The sequence below is a fragment of the Cherax quadricarinatus genome, chromosome 80, assembly GCF_038502225.1.
Source record: "Cherax quadricarinatus isolate ZL_2023a chromosome 80, ASM3850222v1, whole genome shotgun sequence".
In the NCBI taxonomy this organism is placed as follows: domain Eukaryota; kingdom Metazoa; phylum Arthropoda; class Malacostraca; order Decapoda; family Parastacidae; genus Cherax; species Cherax quadricarinatus.
Genome location: NC_091371.1, coordinates 14,266,411 through 14,289,729, shown reverse-complemented (window position 1 = coordinate 14,289,729; position 23,319 = coordinate 14,266,411). Strand labels below are relative to the sequence as shown.

General features: G+C 37.8%; 1 protein-coding gene across 1 annotated transcript in view; it reads left to right on the top strand.

The window, feature by feature from the left end:
- LOC128702424 (serine/threonine-protein kinase greatwall-like) overlaps window positions 1-23,319 on the top strand; it is a 47,299-nt gene that overhangs the window by 1,483 nt on the left and 22,497 nt on the right. Inside the window, exons 2-9 of the mRNA XM_070102159.1 lie at window positions 1,763-1,818; window positions 2,323-2,423; window positions 5,195-5,286; window positions 10,722-10,843; window positions 11,911-12,017; window positions 16,567-16,661; window positions 17,514-17,635; window positions 18,906-19,030. Of these exons, the coding sequence (XP_069958260.1) occupies window positions 1,763-1,818; window positions 2,323-2,423; window positions 5,195-5,286; window positions 10,722-10,843; window positions 11,911-12,017; window positions 16,567-16,661; window positions 17,514-17,635; window positions 18,906-19,030 (820 nt within the window). The remainder of the gene's footprint in view (window positions 1-1,762; window positions 1,819-2,322; window positions 2,424-5,194; window positions 5,287-10,721; window positions 10,844-11,910; window positions 12,018-16,566; window positions 16,662-17,513; window positions 17,636-18,905; window positions 19,031-23,319) is intronic.

Here is a 23,319-nt window from a genome sequence, read left to right as displayed (position 1 = left end):
TGTACTGCATATGTATTGCCATAATGACTATGTGCTCTTAAAACCGATTGTTTGACTATTGGATTATCCAAGGACCCCAATGGAAATAAGTCACTTTAACTTTTCTGAGTCATCCTAGGTAATTTACACATATGTATGTATGATAATTGTACTTGTGTGTACCTGTGCCTTAATAAATTTTCTTACCCAAAAACACTTAACCCAACTGTTTGAGTGATGCATATCCATAGTGTGCACTTTATTCTGACTACTGCTTGATGGAACTTGGGCAATAGTTTACATTTATGTACAGCACAAAATAAGCATTTCTTGTGCAAATCAAATTGTATTTTGGAGAAAGATTAGCTGAAATAGTACATTTATGTAGGTTGTGCAACATGTCTGAGCAAATTAATGCTTAGTATTTTTGAGACATGCACCTGGCTGAATTTGAATAAAGACACACACACCTACTGATGGTACATTAAGATTAGGTTATACTAGTAGGTTATCTTAAGTTGGGATAGGTGGGTTTCATTAGGTTAGGTTACATTTTTTCCATTTACACAAAAAATATCTCAAATGTAAAACCAACTTAATAGTGTGCTTTTCAAACTACAGCCTCTCCCCACTTTGCAACGTACTCGTTTACTGACAACTCAGACTTACAATGGGCTCTCTGACCAGTTTGCATGCCTAAATAATGTATGTTAGAACTAAATGGTGCAAAGATGACATTAAAACAATATCAATGCTGGTTGACAAAAACGCACTACCATGATAGTATGCTCCTCAATTAGCAACATATTCGTTTAGCTATGTGGTCTTAGGAATGGAACTCTGTTGTTAAGTGAGGAGAGGCTGTATATGCCAAAATCCACTGACTAGTAGTTGTAAATTATTACCAAAATTTTTGGAACATTTTCTACCCAAAAGCTAAATGCTGTAAAAACTTGGAGATTTGTTTGTAGAGCCATTTTCAGATTATTGTAAATATAAATTTACAAGTCACGGGCCTGAGGCTGTCCCCACTGTCACCCATGCAGTAATTGGCCAAACCTAAAAATGCTGAACCTGAATAATTGAGCAAAGAATATACAATATGTTCTTCATTATGATATTTTCTTAAATCTACTCATCCCAGTGAAGTGTTGACATATCTATCTGCCCGAGTCTTTGGTGGTTTAATCTTTAAATTCTTAGCTGCTAGTTCTTCCTTATTTAGAGACAAGGGTTTTGCCTGAATATCCTCCGGGGTCTGCCATAGTGCCAGATCTGAATAAGTGATAAAAAATGAAGCTGTTGATGTACATAAAGTACAAACAAAAAATGTCATGATTCTTTGTACAGTATTACCATAAATGTATGTAGTTAAAAGTACTGAAAAGTTAGATAATACAGAATTATGAATGGATCAATGATATACATGTATGTAGTTGAGTATAAGTCTGTCTTGCACATAGTGGACAGAGGATCGAGCCTCCAACAATAGTGTCATTACAGTAAACATAACACAATTACTGTATATTCATTCTAATTTATGACACGAATTGTACATCACCTTGAAAACAGATTGGTTGCAGCATTTATGTACACATATCAGTACATATCAAATTTACACTCCAGTTGACTATCCCTGTGAGTAAAATATTTTGCTGTTTATCTTGGTGGGTGGGTGATTGAGTAATTCAGTCTCATTCATTTTCTTTCTTTTCATTTTTTTACATTATCTTGTTTATTTAATGTGTTATATATTTGCCTTTATGTGCCATATATTTTTTAGATGCCTGAAATTGAAGACTTCCAGTTCTTGAAGCCAATCAGCCGTGGAGCCTTTGGGTAAGTTCTTATTGCATAGTAGTACAGTGGACCCCCGGTTTACGATATTTTTTCATTCCAGAAGTATGTTCAGGTGCCAGTACTGACCGAATTTGTTCCCATAAGGAATATTGTGAATTAGATTAGTCCATTTCAGACCCCCAAACATACACGTACAAACGCACTTACTTAAATACACATTCATAATTGGTCGCATTGGGAGGTGATCGTAAAGCGGGGGTCCACTGTATTTTTTGTCTCATACCTGATAAAGAATTCTTATGTGCTTTTTTCAGTTTTATTGATTTGTATTTTGAAAGGTATTTGAGTATATTTAGTACAGTTATGATGTATTTAAGACATGATGTGTATTCTTTTCTTTTTAAACACTGTATAAAGGGTAGCTACACTAAAATTTCACCTATCTAAAAGTAGGAATGTAATTACATACAGTATTTTGAAATTACTTCTTATACTGTGCTACATAATCATTGTCATCTTATTCATATGCTTTAATGTTAACAGAAAAGTGTTTCTGGGATGCAAGAAGGACAATTTGACTCGGCTATATGCTATCAAAGTAGTTAAGAAATCAGATATTGTACACAAGAACATGGTTGAACAGGGTATGTATATTTTGTTTGTAAGATATAGAGGTATATAATAATGAATGAGGGAATATTATAATGGTATACAATACCGACAAGTTGGTAGGTAAGATACATGGGCAACTGTTGCCCACGTGTCTTACCTACCAATGAATGAGGCATTTGGGTATCTTTGTCATAGAAACGTTTTGCCAGCCAGTGGCTTCATCAGTCCAATACAGAGAAGACTGGTGGAAGATGAGAAGGGGTTTGAGGTAATTAGTCCCTCATCCTGGACATGAGGGACTGATCACCTCAGATTCCTTATCTTCTACTGTTCTCTACATTAGCTTGATGAAGCCACTAGCTAGCATAACGTTTCTACATTAAATATATGCAGATGTTGCACAAATGTTTCATTCATTAACTTGTCAGCTTTTCAAACCATTTACATAAAGTACGTGTAATATTGGACTTAATGTTGTAGAAGATGTAAAAATACATTTGCAGCTGTGTCTGAGGCCAGGAATCTATGGTGCTTGCCTGATCAGTCAGATCACAGGGGTTTGTGGCTTGCAGAGCCATGTAAACATTGCCTTGGCTGGTTATGCATCTCCTTCATGAACTTGTCTACTTCCCTCTTGAAGAATTCTGCCACTTTCCAGCAAGACTATTTTTAATACTGTATTTACCGGTAGGCGGTTGAAGAAACATTTACCTCGGATATTGACACGTTCTTTAATTGCGTTTTGCCACAATTGTGTTTTTAACACTCCTACCTCTATATCTTCTCATATACCTCTCACTCCAATATATTGTTACTTCAGTTTTTAGCTTAATTTTATGACCTTCAAATATTTTTCATGCACAGTATAGATTGTAATAAGTTATTGTCTCCATTACAGAAAGCTGAAGCCAATTGCTCTCAATCTCTCTCAGTAATTTTGACACTTTTCTCATTCAGTTGATTAGTAAAAAATCTCTCACTTCTTTATGTGTTGATCATTTTTTGCAGTTTTGTAAAAATCATTACTTAGTGCAAAATGTCCTTTTAGAATGGTACATAACTGTACTTAAAAGGACTAATGTTTCAAATTGCTACATAAAGAGTGCTTCATAATTATGGGTACTTATTACTCTAATTTGCAATTACAACAATAATTACATGTTTCAAGATTTTAAAAAAATAGCTTTGATATTTTGTTTTGCAAAAAAAAAAAAAAAAAAAAAAAATCTAGTAGTTGTAGGATATCAGTAACCTTATTTCTGATATGGCTAAAAATAAAAGTTAACAATAAGATGGATGAAATACTTTGATATCAGAAAAGTGCTTGTTTAAAAATAATTAAAACAGCCTTAAAAATAAATACAATTTTACTTCTTCTTTCGACACACCAGCTGTATCCCAGAGTGACCCAAAAAGAAAAACAAAAGTTTCTCTTTTTAACTTTAGTAATGTATACAGGAGAAGGGGTAACTACCCTCTTGCTCCTGGCATTTTAGCTGCCTCTTATGAGGAAGAATTCTGTTCCACTTCCCCATGGAGATAAGAGGAAATAAACAAGATCAACTAACAAGATAATAGAAGAAAACCCAGAGGAGTATGTATATATATATCTTTCTTTCAACACACCGGCCGTATCCCACCGAGACAGGGTGGCCCAAAAGGAAAAATGAAAGTTTCTCCTTTTACATTTAGTAATATATACAGGAGAAGGGGTTACTAGCCCCTTGCTCCCGGCATTTTAGTCGCCTCTTACAACACGCATGGCTTACGGAGGAAGAATTCTGTTCCATTTCCCCATTTAGATAATATGAAATGAACAAGAACAAGAACTTGAAAGAAAATAGAAGAAAACCCAGAGAGGTGTGTATATATATGCTTGTACTTGTATGTGTAGTGTGACCTAAGTGTAAGTAGAAGTAGCAAGATGCACCTGAAATCTTGCATGTTTATAAGACAGAAAAAAGACACCAGCAATCCTACCATAATGTAAAACAGGCTTCCGTTGTACACTCGCTTGACTGGGTGGTAGTACCTCCCTGGGCAGCTGCTGTCTACCAACCTATTACCTACACAATTTTACTTATGAGGGCAAAATTTGTAAGATTATTATATTTTAATATTTTAAAACTATTCTTATCAGGATTCTTATAAATACTGCATTACAAAGAGGTTTTGCTGCTGATGTTTTCTACGGCAATATTTACTTGCAGATTGTAAACACTAGGTAAGGTGATTAAGCAGTCACTAGAGAAGCTAAATTTCAGGCCTGGGTGTGAAAGTATGTGTATGATAAACCCTTGATTTAATGCACTAATAGCGGGGAGTGGGTGGCTGGTAATGGGGACTGTAATGAATAATGAGATTTTTTCCATGATCACAACAATAATAGGCAATTCAGTAACCAAGGGAGTCTGTCAGTCATTTCTGAATTATATAATTGAGTGGATTTTGTCCCATATTTCCAAAGTTCACTAAATCAAGATCCATTAAATTGAGGGTTTACTACTATTAAAATCATTTACACTATGCATCAAAATCATGTACAAGTTTTTATTTAATGCTGGCTATTTTAACTTGGCATAATAGTGTTTCTTTGTGTTGAGTATTTATGTTTGCTGCTTTTATTATTTGTTGATTTTCCCTTGTTTTTATTGCTGGAATATGTTTTTTATACCTGTGAGTGCAGAGTTACCTATACTGTGAAAGTACCCCACAAATATCATCTACTACTACAATGACTAGTACTACTCAAAATCTTATACTACTGTATTCTTTTATTGTTTTAAATGAGTTTTTTCATCAGTGATTACAGAGAGAGATGCTTTGGCAAGAACAAAGAGCCCATATTGTGTTCAGCTTTATTATTCTCTTCAGACAACCTCCAATGTGTATCTGGTCAGTAGCTAAAGTGTTGGTATTGAAACATTAGCTTATTTCAGTAGCTCATTTAGTAGCTTGGGAAATGGCTGATGTAAAAGAATTACGTATTTTTTTTTTTTTCAACAAGTCGGGCGTCTCCCACCGAGGCAGGGTGACCGAAAAAAGAAAGAAAATCCCCAAAAAGAAAATACTTTCATCATCATTCAACACTTTCACCTCACACATAATCACTGTTTTTGCAGAGGTGCCCAGAATGCAAGTTTAGAATCATATACGTAGACCCCCGCCTTACAATATTAATCCGTTCATGAGAGTGCATCGTGAGCTGAAATTATCGTAAGGCGAATTAATTTTCCCCATAAGAAATACAGTGGACCCCCGCATAACGCTATTAATCCGTTCCTGAGAGCTCAATGTTATGCAAAATTATCGTTATGTGAATTAATTTTCCCCATAAGAAATAATGGAAATCAAATTAATCCGTGCAAGACACCCAAAAGTATGAAAAAAAAATTACCACATGAAATATTAATTTTAATACACACAAACTTAAGAAAACATGCACAGTTACATGACACTTACCTTTATTGAAGATGTGGTGATGATTGATGGGATGGGAGGAGGGGAGACTGGATGGTTTTAGTGTTTAGAAGGGGAATCCCCTTCCATTAGGGCTTGAGGTGTCAAGTCCTTTTCTGGGGTTGCTTCCCTTCTTCTTTTAATGCCACTAGGACCAGCTTCAGAGTCACTGGACTTCTGTCGCACAACATATCTGTCCATAGTGGCCTGTACCTCTCGTTCCTTTATGACTTTCTTAAAGTGTTTCACAACAGTGTCAGTGTAATAGTCACCAGCACGGCTTGCAATAGCTGTCTGAGGGTGATTTTCATCCATGAAGGTTTGCACTTCAAACCACTTTGCACAGATTTCCTTAATCTTTGAAGTAGGCAACTTCTTCAATTTCTCTCTCCCCTCCTCCGAAGCAATTTCCTCAGGTGTGGCCTCTTGCTGTTGAAGTTGATCTAGCACCTCATCAGTGGTTAGTTCTTCATTGTCCTCCTCCACCAACTCTTCCACATCCTCCCCACTAACCTCCAACCCCAAGGACTTCCCCAATGCCACAATTGATTCCTCAACTGGCATAGGATTCTCAGGGTTAGCCTCAAATCTTTCAAAATCCCTTTGGTCTACACATTCTGGCCACAGTTTCTTCCAAGCAGAGTTCAAGGTCCTCTTAGTCACTCCCTCCCAAGCCTTACCTATAAGGTTTACACAATTGAGGATATTAAAGTGCTCTCTCCAAAACTCTCTTAGAGTCAATTGAGTTTCTGAGGTCACTACAAAGCACCTTTCAAACAGAGCTTTTGTGTACAGTTTTTTGAAGTTTGCAATAACCTGCTGGTCCATGGGCTGCAGGAGAGAAATGGTATTAGGAGGCAAAAACTTCACCTTAATGAAGCTCATGTCCCCACAAAGTCACTCTGCCAAGTCTGTAGGATGACCAGAGGCATTGTCTAACACCAGGAGGCACTTAAGGTCTAATTTCTTTTCAGTTAGGTAATTTTTCACAGTGGGGGCAAATGCTTGGTGTAACCAGTCATAGAAAAAGTCCCTAGTGACCCATGCCTTATTGTTTGCCCTCCACAGCACACACAAATTAGCCTTGAGGATATTCTTTTGCCTGAACGCTCTGGGAGTTTCAGAGTGATACACTAATAAAGGCTTCACTTTGCAATCACCACTAGCATTGGCACACATGAGAAGAGTAAGCCTGTCTTTCGTAGGCTTATGTCCTGGGAGTGCCTTTTCCTCCTGAGTAATGTAGGTCCTGCTTGGCATTTTCTTCCAAAACAGGCCTGTTTCGTCACAAACACTTGTTCAGGTTTCAGTCCTTCACTGTCTATGTACTCCTTGAATTCATGCACATATTTTTCAGCTGCTTTTTGGTCCGAACTGGCAGCCTCACCATGCCTTATCACACTATGTATGCCACTACGCCTCTTAAATCTCTCAAACCAACCTTTGCTGGCCTTAAATTCACTCGCATCACCACTAGTTGCAGGAATTTTTCTAATTAAATCCTCGTGCAACTTCCTAGCCTTTTCACTTATGATCTCTTGAGAGATGCTATCGCCTGCTATCTGTTTTTCGTTTATCCACACCAATAACAGTCTCTCAGCATCTTCTATCACTTGCGATCTCTGTTTCGAAAGCACAGTTAAACCTTTGGCAAGAACAGCTTCCTTGATTGCCGTTCTCATGGACACAATAGAAGCGATGGTTGATTGGGGTTTACTATACAACCTGGCCAGCTCAGAGACACGCACTCCACTTTCATACTTAGCAATGATCTCTTTCTTCATCTCCATAGTAACTCTCACCCTTATTCCTGTAGGGTTGGCACTAGAAGCTTTCTTGGGGCACATGGTCACTTATTTTTCAGGTGAAATCACTATAAAAAGGCTGTAATAATACGAAATGTTCCGATTGTACGCTTGAATGTTACCGCGGAGGCTGGCTTGTAAACAATGCCACTGGCAGAACAAGTGAGGTTGAGCGAATTTTTTAGCACTATGCGAGGCAAAATTTTAGCGATAAAATGTATCGCTATGCGGATTTAACACTATGCGATGCCAACGTTATGCGGGGGTCCACTGTAATGGAAATCAAATTAATCCGTGCAGACACCCAAAAGTCTAAAAAAAATAAATTTACCACATGAAATTTTTTTTTTTTTTTTTTTTTTTTTTTTTTTTTTTTTTTTTTTTTTTTTTTTTAGCAAGCTGGCCGTCTCCCACCGAGGCAGGGTGACCCCAAAAGAAAGAAAATCCCCAAAAGAAAATACTTTCATCATCATTCAGCACTTTCACCTCACTCACACATAATCACTGTTTTTACAGAGGTGCTCAGAACACAACAGTTTAGAAGCATATACGTATAAAGAGACACAACATATCCCTCCAAACTGCTAATATTCTGAAACCCCTCCTTTAGAGTGCAGGCATTGTACTTCCCATTTCCAGGACTCAAGTCCGGCTATATAAAAATAACCGGTTTCCCTGAATCCCTTCACTAAATATTACCCTGCTCACACTCCAACAGATCGTCAGGTCCCAAATACCATTTGTCTCAATTCACTCCTATCAAACATGCTCATGCACGCCTGCTGGAAGTCCAAGCCCCTCGCCCACAAAACCTCCCTTACCCCTTCCTTCCAACCTTTTCGAGGACGACCCCTACCCCACCTTCCTTCCCCTGCAGATTTAAATATGCTCCATGTCATTCTACTTTGATCCATTCTCTCTAAATGACCAAACCACCTCAACAACCCCTCTTCAGCCCTCTGACTAATGCTTTTATTAACGCCACACCTTCTCCTAATTTCCACACTCCGAATTTTCTGCATAATATTTACACCACACATTGCCCTTAGACAGGATATCTCCACTGCCTCCAACCGCCTCCTCGCTGCTGCATTCACAACCCAAGCTTCACACCCATGTAAGAGTGTTGGTACTACTGTACTTTCATACATTCCCTTCTTTGTCCCCGTAGATAACGTTTTTTGTCTCCACATATACCGTAACGCACCACTCGCCTTTTTTCCCTTATCAATTCTATGATTAACCTCATCCTTCATAAATCCATCCACCAACACGTCAACTCCCAAGTATCTGAAAACATTCACTTCTTCCATACTCCTCCTCCCCAATTTGATATCCAATTTTTCTTTATCTAAATCATTTGATACCCTCATCACCTTACTCTTTTCTATGTTCACTTTCAACTTTCTACCTTTATACACACTCCCAAACTCATCCGCTAACCTTTGCAATTTTTCTTTAGAATCTCCCATAAGCACAGTATCATCAGCAAAAAGCAAGTGTGTCAATTCCCATTTTGTATTTGATTCCCCATAATTTAATCCCAGCCCTCTCCCGAACACCCTAGCATTTACTTCTTTTACAACTCCATCTATAAATATATTAAACAACCATAGTGACATTACACATCCCTGTCTAAGACCTACTTTTACTGGGAATTAAATAAATATAAATTGAAATAAATTGAATATAAATATAAATATAAATTGAAATGTAATAATCTCTCGATATGAACGTATATCATACTGATAAATGTGGAAAACGACACAAAATGCAACCACTTTAAGACATGTTTAATGGGAATATTTTGATTCTGGGACCTTGGTCACTCCAAGTGAGTGACCATGGTCTTAAGACCAAAGCATTACTATAAGGCAAAGGAGAACATTTTAAAGGTGGGCTGTTTGAATGTGTGTTGGTGTTGCATGGATGTGAAGAAAGAATTGATTGTGAATGTTATGAATGAAAAGAAGATGGATGCCCTAACTAAGAAAAACAGATTAAGGAGGCAAGAAGAATTTTAGTGAGGAGGTGTAAATGAGATTAGGTCAGGTGTATCTGAGAGAATTAGAGCTTGAGAAGGAATAGCGGTAATATTAAATGATAAGTTATGTAAGGAAAATGAGTGAATATAAGTATATAAATTCAAGACTTATGCAGCTTAAAATAAGGGTGGGATATGAAAAGAGGTTATAGTGTGTATTTATGCACCCAGGTAAGAGAGGAGTGTAGAGAAGAGGGGGGTATTTTGGGAGATGTTGAGTGTTTAGGGAGTTTTGAACCAAGTGAGAAAACTGTTATGAGATACCTTCATGCTAAAATGGGAGAAACTGTTGTGTAGGGTGTAGTAAGGAAGTTTGGGGTGCCAAGGGTAAATAATGATACAGGGCCTCTAAATGAGCTATGTATTGAAAGAGGTTGTATTTTAAGAATAAGGATAATAAATATGCAAGATACAATATAGGGTATGATGGCAACAATTTGTTGGACTGTGGATTAGTAGATAAAAGGTTGATGGGTTAACTTCTGGATGTGCATATTTTTAGAAGAGCAACAGTGATTTGATTTGCTGTTGGAGTGTGAGCAAGGTAGCATTTATGAAGGGATTCAGGGAAACCAGTTGGCCAGACTTGAGTCCAGGAGGTGGGAAGTACAGTACCTGTACTCTGTAAGATGGGTGGGGACGTTGTAGTTTGGAGGAGCATCTGAACTGTAATGTCGGCTCCCTTCTGTAAAGACAGTGATTGAGTGAATGACAGTGAAAGTGTCTTCTTCTTTGTTGGATCACTTTGCCTTGGTGGGAAACAGCTGCAGTGTTAAAAAATGCAGTATATTAAATTAAGTCCAGAATTTTAATACAGTTCTTGTATTAATAATAATATTAATTATAAAAGCTTTTCATATTAATTTATTTTGCCTATGAATTTAATATAATTTATGATTCCAATGCCCATTTAATACTATGCATCATAGAAAATGTGACTAATAGGAATATGTATATACAGTACTGTACATTGTACTATACTTTAATGCACATATAATTATTTGTTGTTTTTTCATTTCCAGGTGATGGAGTATCTTATTGGTGGAGACTTAAAGTCCCTCCTGACTATATATGGCTATTTTGATGAGCCGATGGCTACATTTTATGCTGCAGAGTTAGCTTTAGCCCTTGACTACTTGCATAGGTAATGAGATTGTATAATTGTATTTGACAGCATAAAGAAAAGATTCTTGTACTCTAATTTGAAGACTCACATACCTCCCTTCATCCCATATATGTGATTAATTTAATACCTAGTTCTTGTATTTATGTACAGTATCTGGTTTGGTGGGAAAGACTTAAAATTGGTAATTACATTTACCGAGATCTATAATAAATGCTTTGGTGCCAAATCAATTACAATCATCAGGATTCATTTGTGAAACATGATATAACATCATACAACCATAGTAAAGTATTAGAAATACAATGAAAAATATGCAAAATATGATAAAAACTTGAAACACATGTAAACCTATTCAGAGTAAGTTGGTATAGAGTTATTTCTAAATGTATTCACAGCGTATTAACAAAATATTTACTTCATATTTGTGTTGGCCATAACATGCAAAGCTGCAGTAACCTCTGAAGCACTAAGATAATATAAAATAATGCAAAGGAATGGGGGTAGCCATACCAGTTAAAAAGAGGGAGTGTAGTTGTTGTACCAGTGCTGCACCACTCAGGTGTGGAGTGGCTGGATGTTGAACCTTACTGTGGTTTGTCATGCTGAAAGTATTACAAGTCTGCTAAAATCCAGCCTAGTAACAGTCTCGGAATGCTAGACTGAAAGGATACAGATACACATAGTGTAAGTAAAGATGATGATATTTTAATGTTGATATAAAAAAAACATGGTAATCTTTAGGAACAATTTAAGTGGATTGTACTTCACAATAGGATAAATCACAAGAAATTTTTTACTTCTCACTCAATACCTCTAAACCATAACTAAGCTGAGTCAGTCATATGACTTTAATGAATTTGTTCTAACTGTTTTTATTAGTTGATCACTTACCCATGTGTTGAGGGAAAAGAAAAATGAGTTTCAGCTTTCATTTTTCATTATGTTTGCCTCATTCTGTCAGCAAGAGAACACAGTGACCTCCCATACTATTTCCTATACGTTTATTTTTCTCTGTTTTCACTTTGAGCGGTTGATCAAGAGGTCTTAGACCTACACACTATATTAATTAGTTCTTAATTTTTCAGCCATGGTATAGTTCATAGAGATGTGAAGCCAGACAACCTCCTCCTAGACAACAAGGGACATCTCAAACTCACAGATTTTGGACTAAGCAAAATTACTCTTCACAAAGGTGAATGAATGCTATTTATTTGCATTTTATTGCCTTCCAAAATTAACACGTTTGTTTTGAGGTATGGTACTGTGTACAGGAAAATAAGATACATAGTTTCATCAGCATACCAGTATTAATATATATATTTCTATCAAGAAACGTTAGGTTAAATACACCTACCATCCGACTTACGACCTGCTCGACTTACGACCGTGTTTTTTTTGCCAAATTTCTGGGAAATAAACAACTATTTGTGTTGTACACAGTGTTTATCCTAAACCTTACAGTATAAAATACAGTACTAGCAGCATAAAAAGTAAAGTAAAACATGAAATACCAAAATAAAACAATAAAATAAAGTCATTACAAAAATGTGATGTTGATATTCAGTAGTAAATTTCGACTTAGGTCCATTTCGACTTACGACCGGTTTCTCAGAACCGAACTCGGTCGTAAGTCGGATGGTAGGTGTACTCAGATTTTACAATGTAAGATAAGTTTGCATTGTTTTCTCTTCATAGAGAAGAGTACTCATGCTCAAAAATGCTTATACACTATGACATTTCCATTTTGTAACCAATTAACCCTATCAGGGTCCGTCCTGTAGATCTACGGCTTCACGTTGAGTGTCCAAACCGTAGATCTACGCCAAAATTCTAGCGCCGTCAAATTTAGCGCGAAAGCACTCTTAGGCCTACATGTGAGAGAACGGGTCTGCGTGGTGGGTGTGCGCCATAAACAAAAAATCTAGGCGCCCGCATAGCATTGTGGGAACGCCGGCTCAGTTACCCTTGTTCACCATGCCTCGTCGCAAGTCAGCTCTCACTCCCCGGAAAATTGGGACTCTCCTCTTCCTATCTGATAGTTCTGACACTGATGGAAGTGGAAATGAAGACGAATTCTACGGCTTTGATCAGTTAGTGACCGAAAAGAATGACCAGGATATCGATAATAGTGCAGAAAACCCTGACGATCCTCAACCTTCTACCTCTGGTGTGGGCACTCGTGGCTCACGGTCGGTTGTTCCTCAACGCAAGAGAAAGCTAATATTTTCGCGTGGCCAGGCCTCTGACTTCAGTAATGATGATGATAGTGACGTGGATTGTGATTTTATTGCACTCAACGATCATTCGAGTAGTGATAGTGAGGAATCATATTCACCAGTGAAGCGTCGGTATGTTCGCCGCCGCATGCGCTCGGGTAGTGTACCCTATGCTGTGCCCAGGGGACGGAGTACATCCCGGAGTACATCCCGTGGCCCTACACCAGTTTTAGGTAGTGATAGTGAGGATGATGTGGCTACACTTGGCATGGATAGACCACAGGCATCAGTGGATGGTGGTAGTGGTGATGGTAGTGGCACCGCCATGCGTGACTCACCAGCCCACGCTGGGACCCATGCTGCTGACTCGTCAGTTCAAGGACAAAGCGGAGCGTCAGCCACCAGCCCACCACAACCACAACCACCCGCACAACCAGCCTATGATGTCCAATATCCACCAGCAAACCGTATGTGGGATTGGCAGCAAAATCCCAATTTTGTTCCCAAGCCTCACCACTTTGATGACTCTCAAAGTGGAATTCTACCTACTTGTCCCCTTGGAACCACGGCCAATGAACTGGAATTCTTTGAATTATTCTTTGACCAGCCATTGATTTAAACTATTGTCAGGGAAAGTAATAAGTATTTTGAGTACACCATGGCAAATCCGATCATATCACCACAGTCAAGACTACACAGGTGGAAAGAGATGACTGTTGCAGAAATGTATTTGCTTTTTGCAACAATAATGCTTATGCCTCATGTCTATAAGCATAATATAAAAGCATACTGGTCCACAGATCAGCTAATTTCTACCCCGGTCTTCAGTGAAATCGTACCAGTGAACAGGTTTATCTTACTCTTACGTATGTTGCACTTCTCTGACAAAACCAGGCCTGACAGAAGTGACAGGTTATACAAGATTAGAAATGTTTTCATGTATCTCAAATAAAAGTTCAGCATATACTTTTATCCATTCAAGAATCTTGTAATTGACAAGTCTTTGATTTTGTTCAAAGGTAGACTGTCATTCAAGCAGTATATACCGAGCAAGAGGAAACGCTTTGGTATAAAACTGTTTGTACTCTGTGACTGTGACAGTGGCCTGGTGTTGGATATTGTTGTATACACGGGAAGTAAAACATTGAAAGATACCAAGATGTTATTGGGTATCTCAGGTGACGTAGTGAGAAACATGATGGCACCTTATCTTGGTAAGGGGCATACATTATATACCGATAACTGGTACACAAGCCCATTACTCAGTGATTTCATGCGAGTGAACAAGACAGATGTGTGTGGCACAGTGCGTTCTAATTGTAAACATATGCCCAGGCTCAACGCAGGTGCTCGTGGTGATGACGTGCAGGTGTTTACTGCCAATGACATCATGGCATTACGGTGGCATGACAAACGAGATGTCACATTGTTGACAACCATTCACCGTAATGAAATGCAAGACAGTGGCAAAGTTGATCGAGTGACTAATGAACGTATTCGAAAACCAGTGACAGTGATTGATTATACACAAAACATGCGCTTGGTTGACAAATGTGACATGCAGATTGGTTTTGTTGACTGTGTTCGTAAGAGTTACAAGTGGTACATGAAACTTTCTTCCATCTCATGGACATTTCTATGCTCAATGCATATAATATGTACCAAATAAAGACTGGCAACAGACCACCGTATGGTGAATTTTGTTTGTCTGTTGTCAGACAACTCATAATGAAGTACCAGGTAAGAACACCTGCTATACAACAAGGTCCTCGAATTACTCAGGATATACCCAAGCGTTTGAGGAGGGAAAGTGATCATTTCATAATACAGCTTCCTTCAACTCAGAAGAAATTTGCTCAGAAGAGATGCATCATCTGTGCACAAACAAAACGACGGCAACAAAGACGCAAAGACACTCGGTTTATGTGTGAGGAATGTAAAGTGCCTCTGTGCATGGTGCCTTGTTTCAAGGAGTTCCACAAGCTCCAGCAGTTCTAAAACCATGTCCAGTGATTGTAAATATGTAAATATATGATAGAACATTAGTATTATACAAGATTTGTGCATGTTTATTGTAATAAACAACAGTGGTAAACAATAATATGATAACTTTAGTGCGGTTATTGTGTTCAATACAGTGAGTTTATATATATACATTATATACAGTATTGGTCTCTCAGGCCCCAAATGTTAGTAGGAATAGAAAAAAATTGGAAAAGAAAAGAAAAAACTTAAAAAACCGCTAAATAATGTAATGCGCGTATGTGGAATTTGCCGATGTTGCCGCCACCACGTCATTTTTGACAAACTTCTTAGCACTGTATCTTGGTAAGTACTGATCAGAATTTTTTTTTTGTCTTATTACCTTCACAAAAATATGCTCTTTAATTCTTTAAGAAAAAATTTTTTTTTTTTTTTTTTTCAAAATTTCTTGGACACTGGAGCACCACTTCAGATTTTGGCCTTGGACCCTGAAGGGGTTAAAGTGCTTGTGGTTCTGAGAATACACAAACACTCATTTTGTCATGTCTGTTTTTTCCAGTGAACTAAGACCACCACTATCATCTATGCCAGTCCAATATGAATAAGCTTTCCTGTGTCAGCAGATTATATTTTCTCAGCATTACATGTTTGCCTGATCTTTCTTCTTTCAACAAACTGGCCATATCCCGCCGAGGTAGGGTGGCCCAAAAAGAAAAACGAAAGTTTCTCTTTTAAAATTTAGTAATTTATACAGGAGAAGGGGTTACTAGCCTCTTGCTCCTGGCATTTTAGTCGCCTCTTATAACACGCATGGCTTTTGGAGGAAGAATTCTGTTCCACTTCCCCATGGAGATAACAGGAAATAAACAAGAACAAGAACTAGAAAGAAAATAGAAGAAAACCCAGAGGGGTGTGTATATAGTATATGTTTGTACATGTATGTGTAGTGTGACCTAGGTGTAAGTAGAAGCAGCAAGATGTACCCGAAATCTTGCATGTTTATGAGACAGAAAAAAGACACCAGTAGTCCTACCATCATGTAAAACAATTACAGGTTTCCATTTTACACTCACTTGGCAGGACGGTAGTACCTCCCTAGGCTGTTGCTGTCTACCAACCTACTACCTAGAGTTTTTTTTTTCCTGATATGATTAATAAATGTTTGATTATTGGAACTTGACGATCAAAACATCAGCCAAGGTTCTGTAAGACCTGGTCTATTGGTGTTCTCTCACCTCACTGTTTAATTGTGTGGCATAATTCTTTAGGCACAATTCTTTACTTCCAAACTCTCCTCCTACGTTCAGTTTCTTTTTTCAAAGGGAGGATGCCTTTGTGCTGGTGAAGGGCTGTATCCAACCTGATTATCACTCATTTCAGAGAACAGTTATCCTAGGGAACAGTTTTCCAGCTAATTCCATTGAAGCCAAACCAGTGTTCAATTTTTAAATGCTACTTGGTAACCTCAAGGGACAAAAGTGGGAGATGTGGTAAGTGTCAAATTTTAAGAACTGTAAATAATTTTTGGCTAAAAATTTTCAGATATTTCATCTGGAACACCGACAGCCTCTAGGTCAGGATTGAATTACATACGAACTCCTGGTCAGATTCTCTCCCTCACTTCACATCTTTCATTTGTAAGTTATGTTTTTTTTTTCCAAGAAAATTACTCTTCCCTTTGAAATAATATAATTAATGGGAATATTTTCTTTTTAAACATGCTGGCCATCTCCCACCGAGACAGGTTGACCTGAAAATAAAACACTTTCACCATCATTCACATTATCGCTCTTGCCAGAGGCAGGCACACAGATACGACAGTTCAGATGTCCCTCTCAATGGGAAATGCCCTAAAACCCTCCTTTAGAGTGCAGGCACAGTACTTCCCACCTCCGGGACACAAGTCTGGCTAACCTGTTTTAATCATTAGGTAGATGAACTAACCACTTCTAGTTTATACATGTACAGTAATGTGCCTGCAGTGTATGATATTAGGTATTTAGTTATTTCCCTTGAAGTCAGTTCATTGAATTAAATTAAATTTTTGGTAATAAATCTTAGAATTTAGAATTTTAATAAAATTTTTATCAAGTTGTTTAGGGCTGTAGAAAGATACATTTACTTAAAAAATTTTCTTGACATGAGAATAATATTTTATATATTTTTAAAAGAAATGAAAATATTTGCAGAAGTGAAAATCCTTAAAGAAGTAGAGAAATTAGGTGTTATTTGTCAATGTTTTAATACAATAATATTTTAAAAGGTCACAAAATTTTATGATAAAGACACGTGTACAACACTTGGGTATCTTTATTGTTGAAATGTTTTGCCTGTACAGTAGACTTCTTCAGTTAAACACAGAGACAGCAGGTGTATTAGTTTCATCAATAAAGATACCCAACTGTTGCACATGTTTTAATCATCACCTTGTCGATATTTTTTACCATTTTCAATGTCACAAAAATTACCTTCATTGTCTTGCTTTCTAGAAATCAGAAGATAGCAACAGCACTCTCAACAGCCACTCTGTAAGTGATCAAAGTACCTCCAGTGTGGTGAGCATACGACAAGCATCGCTCAGAAACCGCTCTGTTAGTCGCTTTGTTCTCAGGTAACTCAAGTGTTTCCAAATTTCTAGACATTATCTAGCTCATGTACCAACTGCATGTCAAATCCCACTAAACTACTTGCCTCCACTTACTCGATTTCAATAACACACCTGCATATAACTGCTTATTGTCCTAGCTTCTACCTATACATGCATATTTTATAATTAAAATCCTTGGTTAATTTTTACTGTAGCTTATGGAAAACTACTGTAATAATGTTGGTAAAAGCAATGTGTTAGGTAAAAAGGACACAAATGCAACTAATATGACATTTCACTGTAGCAACGCTTCACTTACCAGGAGCTATGTCAAGTTGTTACAAAAAATACAAGGACACCGAGGCAGGGTGACCTAAAAAAGATAAGCACTTTCACCATCATTTAACACTTTATATTATTCATCCTCTGTGTCCTTGTATTGTTTGTAACAGCTTGATAAAGCCATTACAAACAATAACACACATGTCTTATTGAGAAAGGATTCTTTGCCAATTTCCCATGGAGATGAAAGGGAACAAATAAAAACAAGAACTACTAAGAAAAATAGAAGAAAACTCAGATGAGCGTATACATGTACATGCATTTGTAGTTTGATCTAAGTGTAAGTAGAAGTAGGAAGATGCACATGTTATCTTGCATGTTTATGAGACAAAGAAAAGACACCAGTAATCATACCATTGTGTAGAATAATTACAGGTTTCCTTTTCACACACATCTGACAGGACAACAGTATCTCCCTGGGTGATTGCTGCCTACCAACCTACTACCTGTACCCTGTATACTGTATTATAGTGGTTTGTGTATGTTTTACCTAGGTAGTAGGTTGGTAGACAGCAACCGCCCAGGGAGGTACTACCATCCTGCCAAGTAAGTGTAAAACGAAAGCCTGTAATTGTTTTACATGATGGTAGGATTGCTGGTGTCCTTTTTTCTGTCTCATGAACATGCAAGATTTCAGGTACGTATTGCTACTTCTACTTACACTTAGGTCACCCTTCACATACATGTACAAGCATATATATATACACACCCCTCTGGGTTTTCTTCTATTTTCTTTCTAGTTCTTGTTCTTGTTTATTTCCTGTTATCTCCATGGGGAAGTGGAACAGATTTCTTCCTCCGTAAGCCATGCGTGTTGTAAGAGGTGACTAAAATGCCGGGAGCAAAGGGCTAGTAACCCCTTCTCCTGTATATAATTTTTGGGCCACCCCGCCTCGGTGGGATACGGCTGGTACGTTGAAAGAAGAAGATGTATGTTTTATATAATTTTCAGGCTTGCAGGCGGGACACCACATACCCCAGTAAATGTGTCACATGGCTCTTACGTCAGTCCATCCACTCGTGAAAGAAAAAATGTTACCAATCCTGCCACTTCAGTAACTCCTATCAACACCAAAGGTGTGACCAATTTCCACTTAGTTATCCTTATTGCATGAATCAGCATTATTTAACCTTGAACCAATTAATGACACTTGAATTGCCACTCCCCTTTATGATGATAAATAGTAATAATTGCTTCTGGTAAGACTTATTGAATGATTGATGATGAAAGTGTTTCCTCTTTTTTTTGGGTCACTCAACCTTGGCGGGAGATGGATAGTGTATTAAAAAAAGAGTTGCCAACAGTCTACCCCCCTCCCCCCTAAATTAGTTATTTTAATGTGTTGCATATGAATTAACCCGTAGGTAGAGGGTAATTACCCTTCAGGTCAGATACTGCTAGCTAAATTTATATAATTAAATTTGTTATATTCATCAGCATTTAACAGTTCCTCAAAATATTCAGATTATTATTATATTATTTTTATTATTATTGCTGTATTATATTAATTTAGAATGTTAAATATTTCAGTGGGCATTCACTCTCCTGCAAATCTTGTTGATTTGAAAAGGCAGTTCCACTTTAGCAGTGACTGTACTCCAAGAAAGGAAAATGAAGCTGAAATTAAGAAAAATAATTATTTTAAATCTGACCATCTCTTTAGAAATGTTCAGTCCCCAGATATGTCTCCATTTAAATTTTTATGTACTAGATCCCTATACCAGAAATGGAGATATCTCTAATTACTTGTGTATCTTCCTGCCCAGTGGCAGGGTTAAGAGAAAAATTCATAAGTAGACAAGGCTGATAATGCCATACAAGATGTCATCAAACTGTTCTCATGGTAATTCTTAGAATAACAATAGAGTTGTTATAAAATAGAAGTGTTTGGACATTTAAGTGAGACCTTCGCTCATTCTCATGTGCTATGTAGCTTAAATTCATTACTTTTATTATGGCATCATTTAATGCTCTTGTTAGGGCCTGAATACATACTTTCAGAGATTAAATATTTTGATCTGAATACACATTTTCATAGATTAAGTATTTTGTTATGTTATTAAAAGTATTTTTAGCTTTACACAAATTACCAGCACATGGGAAAATTATTTTTTTTTTTCAACATACCGTGTCCCGTAGCTTGATTGCTAGCACACTCAGCTCACACACTGAGGTCTGGAGTTCGAATCTCCTCCGGTACAGCTGGAAAACATTAGGGATGTGTTTCCATAAGACACCTGCTGTCCCTCACCTAGTTGTACTCACCTAGTTGTGGTTGCAGGCTTCGAGTCATAGCTCCTGGCCCCACCTGTTCACTGGTTGCCACTGGCTCACTCTTCCTGCTCCATGCACTGTATCATACCTCTTCTTAAAGCTGTGTATGGATCCTGCCTCCACTACTTCACTTCCCATCAGTATAACTTCCCATCAATATAAAATGGGTACCTGGGTGTTAGTAGACTGGTGTGGGTCGCATCCTGGGACAAAGCTGACCTAATTTGCCCAAAATGCTCAGCATAACAAGCAGCTTTCTGTATAGTAGTATGTCACTGATGTCAGCTAGGCCTGTATACCTTGTACATGTAAATAAAGATATTATAATTATTATTTTTTTTTTTTTTTTTTTTTTTTTTTTTCAACAAGTCGGCCGTCTCCCACCGAGGCAGGGTGACCCAAAAAAGAAAGAAAATCCCCAAAAAGAAAATACTTTCATCATCATTCAACACTTTCACCACACTCGTACATTATCACTGTTTTTGCAGAGGTGCTCAGAATACAACAGTCTAGAAGCATACACATATAAAGATACACAACATATCCCTCCAAACTGCCAATATCCCAAACCCCTCCTTTAAAGTGCAGGCATTGTACTTCCCATTTCCAGGACTCAAGTCCGACTATATGAAAATAACCGGTTTCCCTGAATCCCTTCACTAAATATTACCCTGCTCACACTCCAACAGATCGTCAGGTCCCAAGTACCATTCGTCTCCATTCACTCCTATCTAACACGCTCACGCACGCTTGCTGGAAGTCCAAGCCCCTTGCCCACAAAACCTCCTTTACCCCCTCTCTCCAACCCTTTCGAGGACGACCCCTACCCCGCCTTCCTTCCCCTATAGATTTATATGCTTTCCATGTCATTCTACTTTGATCCATTCTCTCTAAATGACCAAACCACCTCAACAACCCCTCTTCTGCCCTCTGACTAATACTTTTATTAACTCCACACCTTCTCCTAATTTCCACACTCCGAATTTTCTGCATAATATTTACACCACACATTGCCCTTAGACAGGACATCTCCACTGCCTCCAACCGTCTCCTCGCTGCTGCATTTACCACCCAAGCTTCACACCCATATAAGAGTGTTGGTACTACTATACTTTCATACATTCCCTTCTTTGCCTCCATAGATAACGTTTTTTGACTCCACATATACCTCAACGCACCACTCACCTTTTTTCCCTCATCAATTCTATGATTAACCTCATCCTTCATAAATCCATCCGCCGACACGTCAACTCCCAAGTATCTGAAAACATTCACTTCTTCCATACTCCTCCTCCCCAATTTGATATCCAATTTTTCTTTATCTAAATCATTTGACACCCTCATCACCTTACTCTTTTCTATGTTCACTTTCAACTTTCTACCTTTACACACATTCCCAAACTCATCCACTAACCTTTGCAATTTTTCTTTAGAATCTCCCATAAGCACAGTATCATCAGCAAAAAGTAACTGTGTCAATTCCCATTTTGAATTTGATTCCCCAAAATTTAATCCCACCCCTCTCCCGAACACCCTAGCATTTACTTCCTTTACAACCCCATCTATAAATATATTAAACAACCATGGTGACATTACACATCCCTGTCTAAGACCTACTTTTACCGGGAAGTAGTCTCCCTCTCTTCTACACACCCTAACCTGAGCCTCACTATCCTCATAAAAACTCTTTACAGCATTTAATAACTTACCACCTATTCCATATACTTGCAACATCTGCCACATTGCACCTCTATCCACTCTATCATATGCCTTTTCTAAATCCATACATGCAATAAAAACTTCCCTACCTTTATCTAAATACTGTTCACATATATGCTTCAATGTAAACACTTGATCTACACATCCCCTACCCACTCTGAAACCTCCTTGCTCATCCGCAATCCTACATTCTGTCTTACCTCTAATTCTTTCAATTATAACCCTACCGTATACTTTTCCTGGTATACTCAGTAAGCTTATTCCTCTATAATTTTTACAGTCTCTTATTATTATCTCTCACTGAAGCAAGGCGACTCAAATAAGAAGAAAACCTTATGAAGCTTTTCTGCTTTTTACATTTAGTAATTTATATAGAAGAGTCCTTTGCTAAAATTAAACTTACGTTGACATATTTTTGAGTATTTTTGACTAGACAGGTTTGATAATGGGTGTGTATGTAATTATTTATGTTAGAGGGGTTTTTCACCTTTGTCACTTGGGGTTACCATCACCTGGGGTTACTGTCAACTGGGGTTACCATCACCTGGGGTTACAATCATCTGGGGTTACCATCACCTGGGGTTACTGTCAACTTAGGTTACCATCACCCAGTGTTACTGTAACCTGGGGTTACTGTAAAGTGGCTGTTTTGAAGGACGACTAGGAAGGTTTTTCACATTCGTGCAGTTTATGAAAGGCTTGAAATGGCTGGTTCTTTGAAGCTGGTGGATGGTTCTTGATCCAGAGAATTGGCATTATTCTCTCCCTCTGTGAATCAAACCTGGTTACCTTCCATACCTCAAGCACTGTACAACTTCCAGTGGTTTTAGCACTAACTCAATACAGGTCTCCCTCAACATTCGCGAGGGTTAGGGAATCTAGAGCCTCACGAATGTTGAAAAACCGTGAATGTTTGTTGCCCCAATATATTGTAGGGAAATATATTATAATACTGCTTCCTTAACTTGTTGAACCATGAATAATCATAAAATACATGAAAACGTCGTGTATGTGTATGTGTAGTGTATGTGTAGTGTGACTTAGGTCACACTACACATACATGTACACATTTATTTATACACACTCATCTGAGTTTTCTTTGATTTTATCTTAATAGTTCTTGGTCTTATTACTTTTCCTTTTATATCCATGGGGAAGTGGAATAAGAATCTTTCCTTCGTAAGCCATGCGTGTTGAAAAAGTCAACTAAAATGCCGGGAACAATGGGCTAGTAACCCCTTTTCCTGTAAAGATTACTAAAAAGAATAAGAAGAAGAAAATTGTCAAAGTGGGAAGTCTGAATGTGCGTGGATGTTGTGCAAATGATAAGAAAGAGATGATTGCGGATGTTATGAATGAGAAGAAGCTGGAT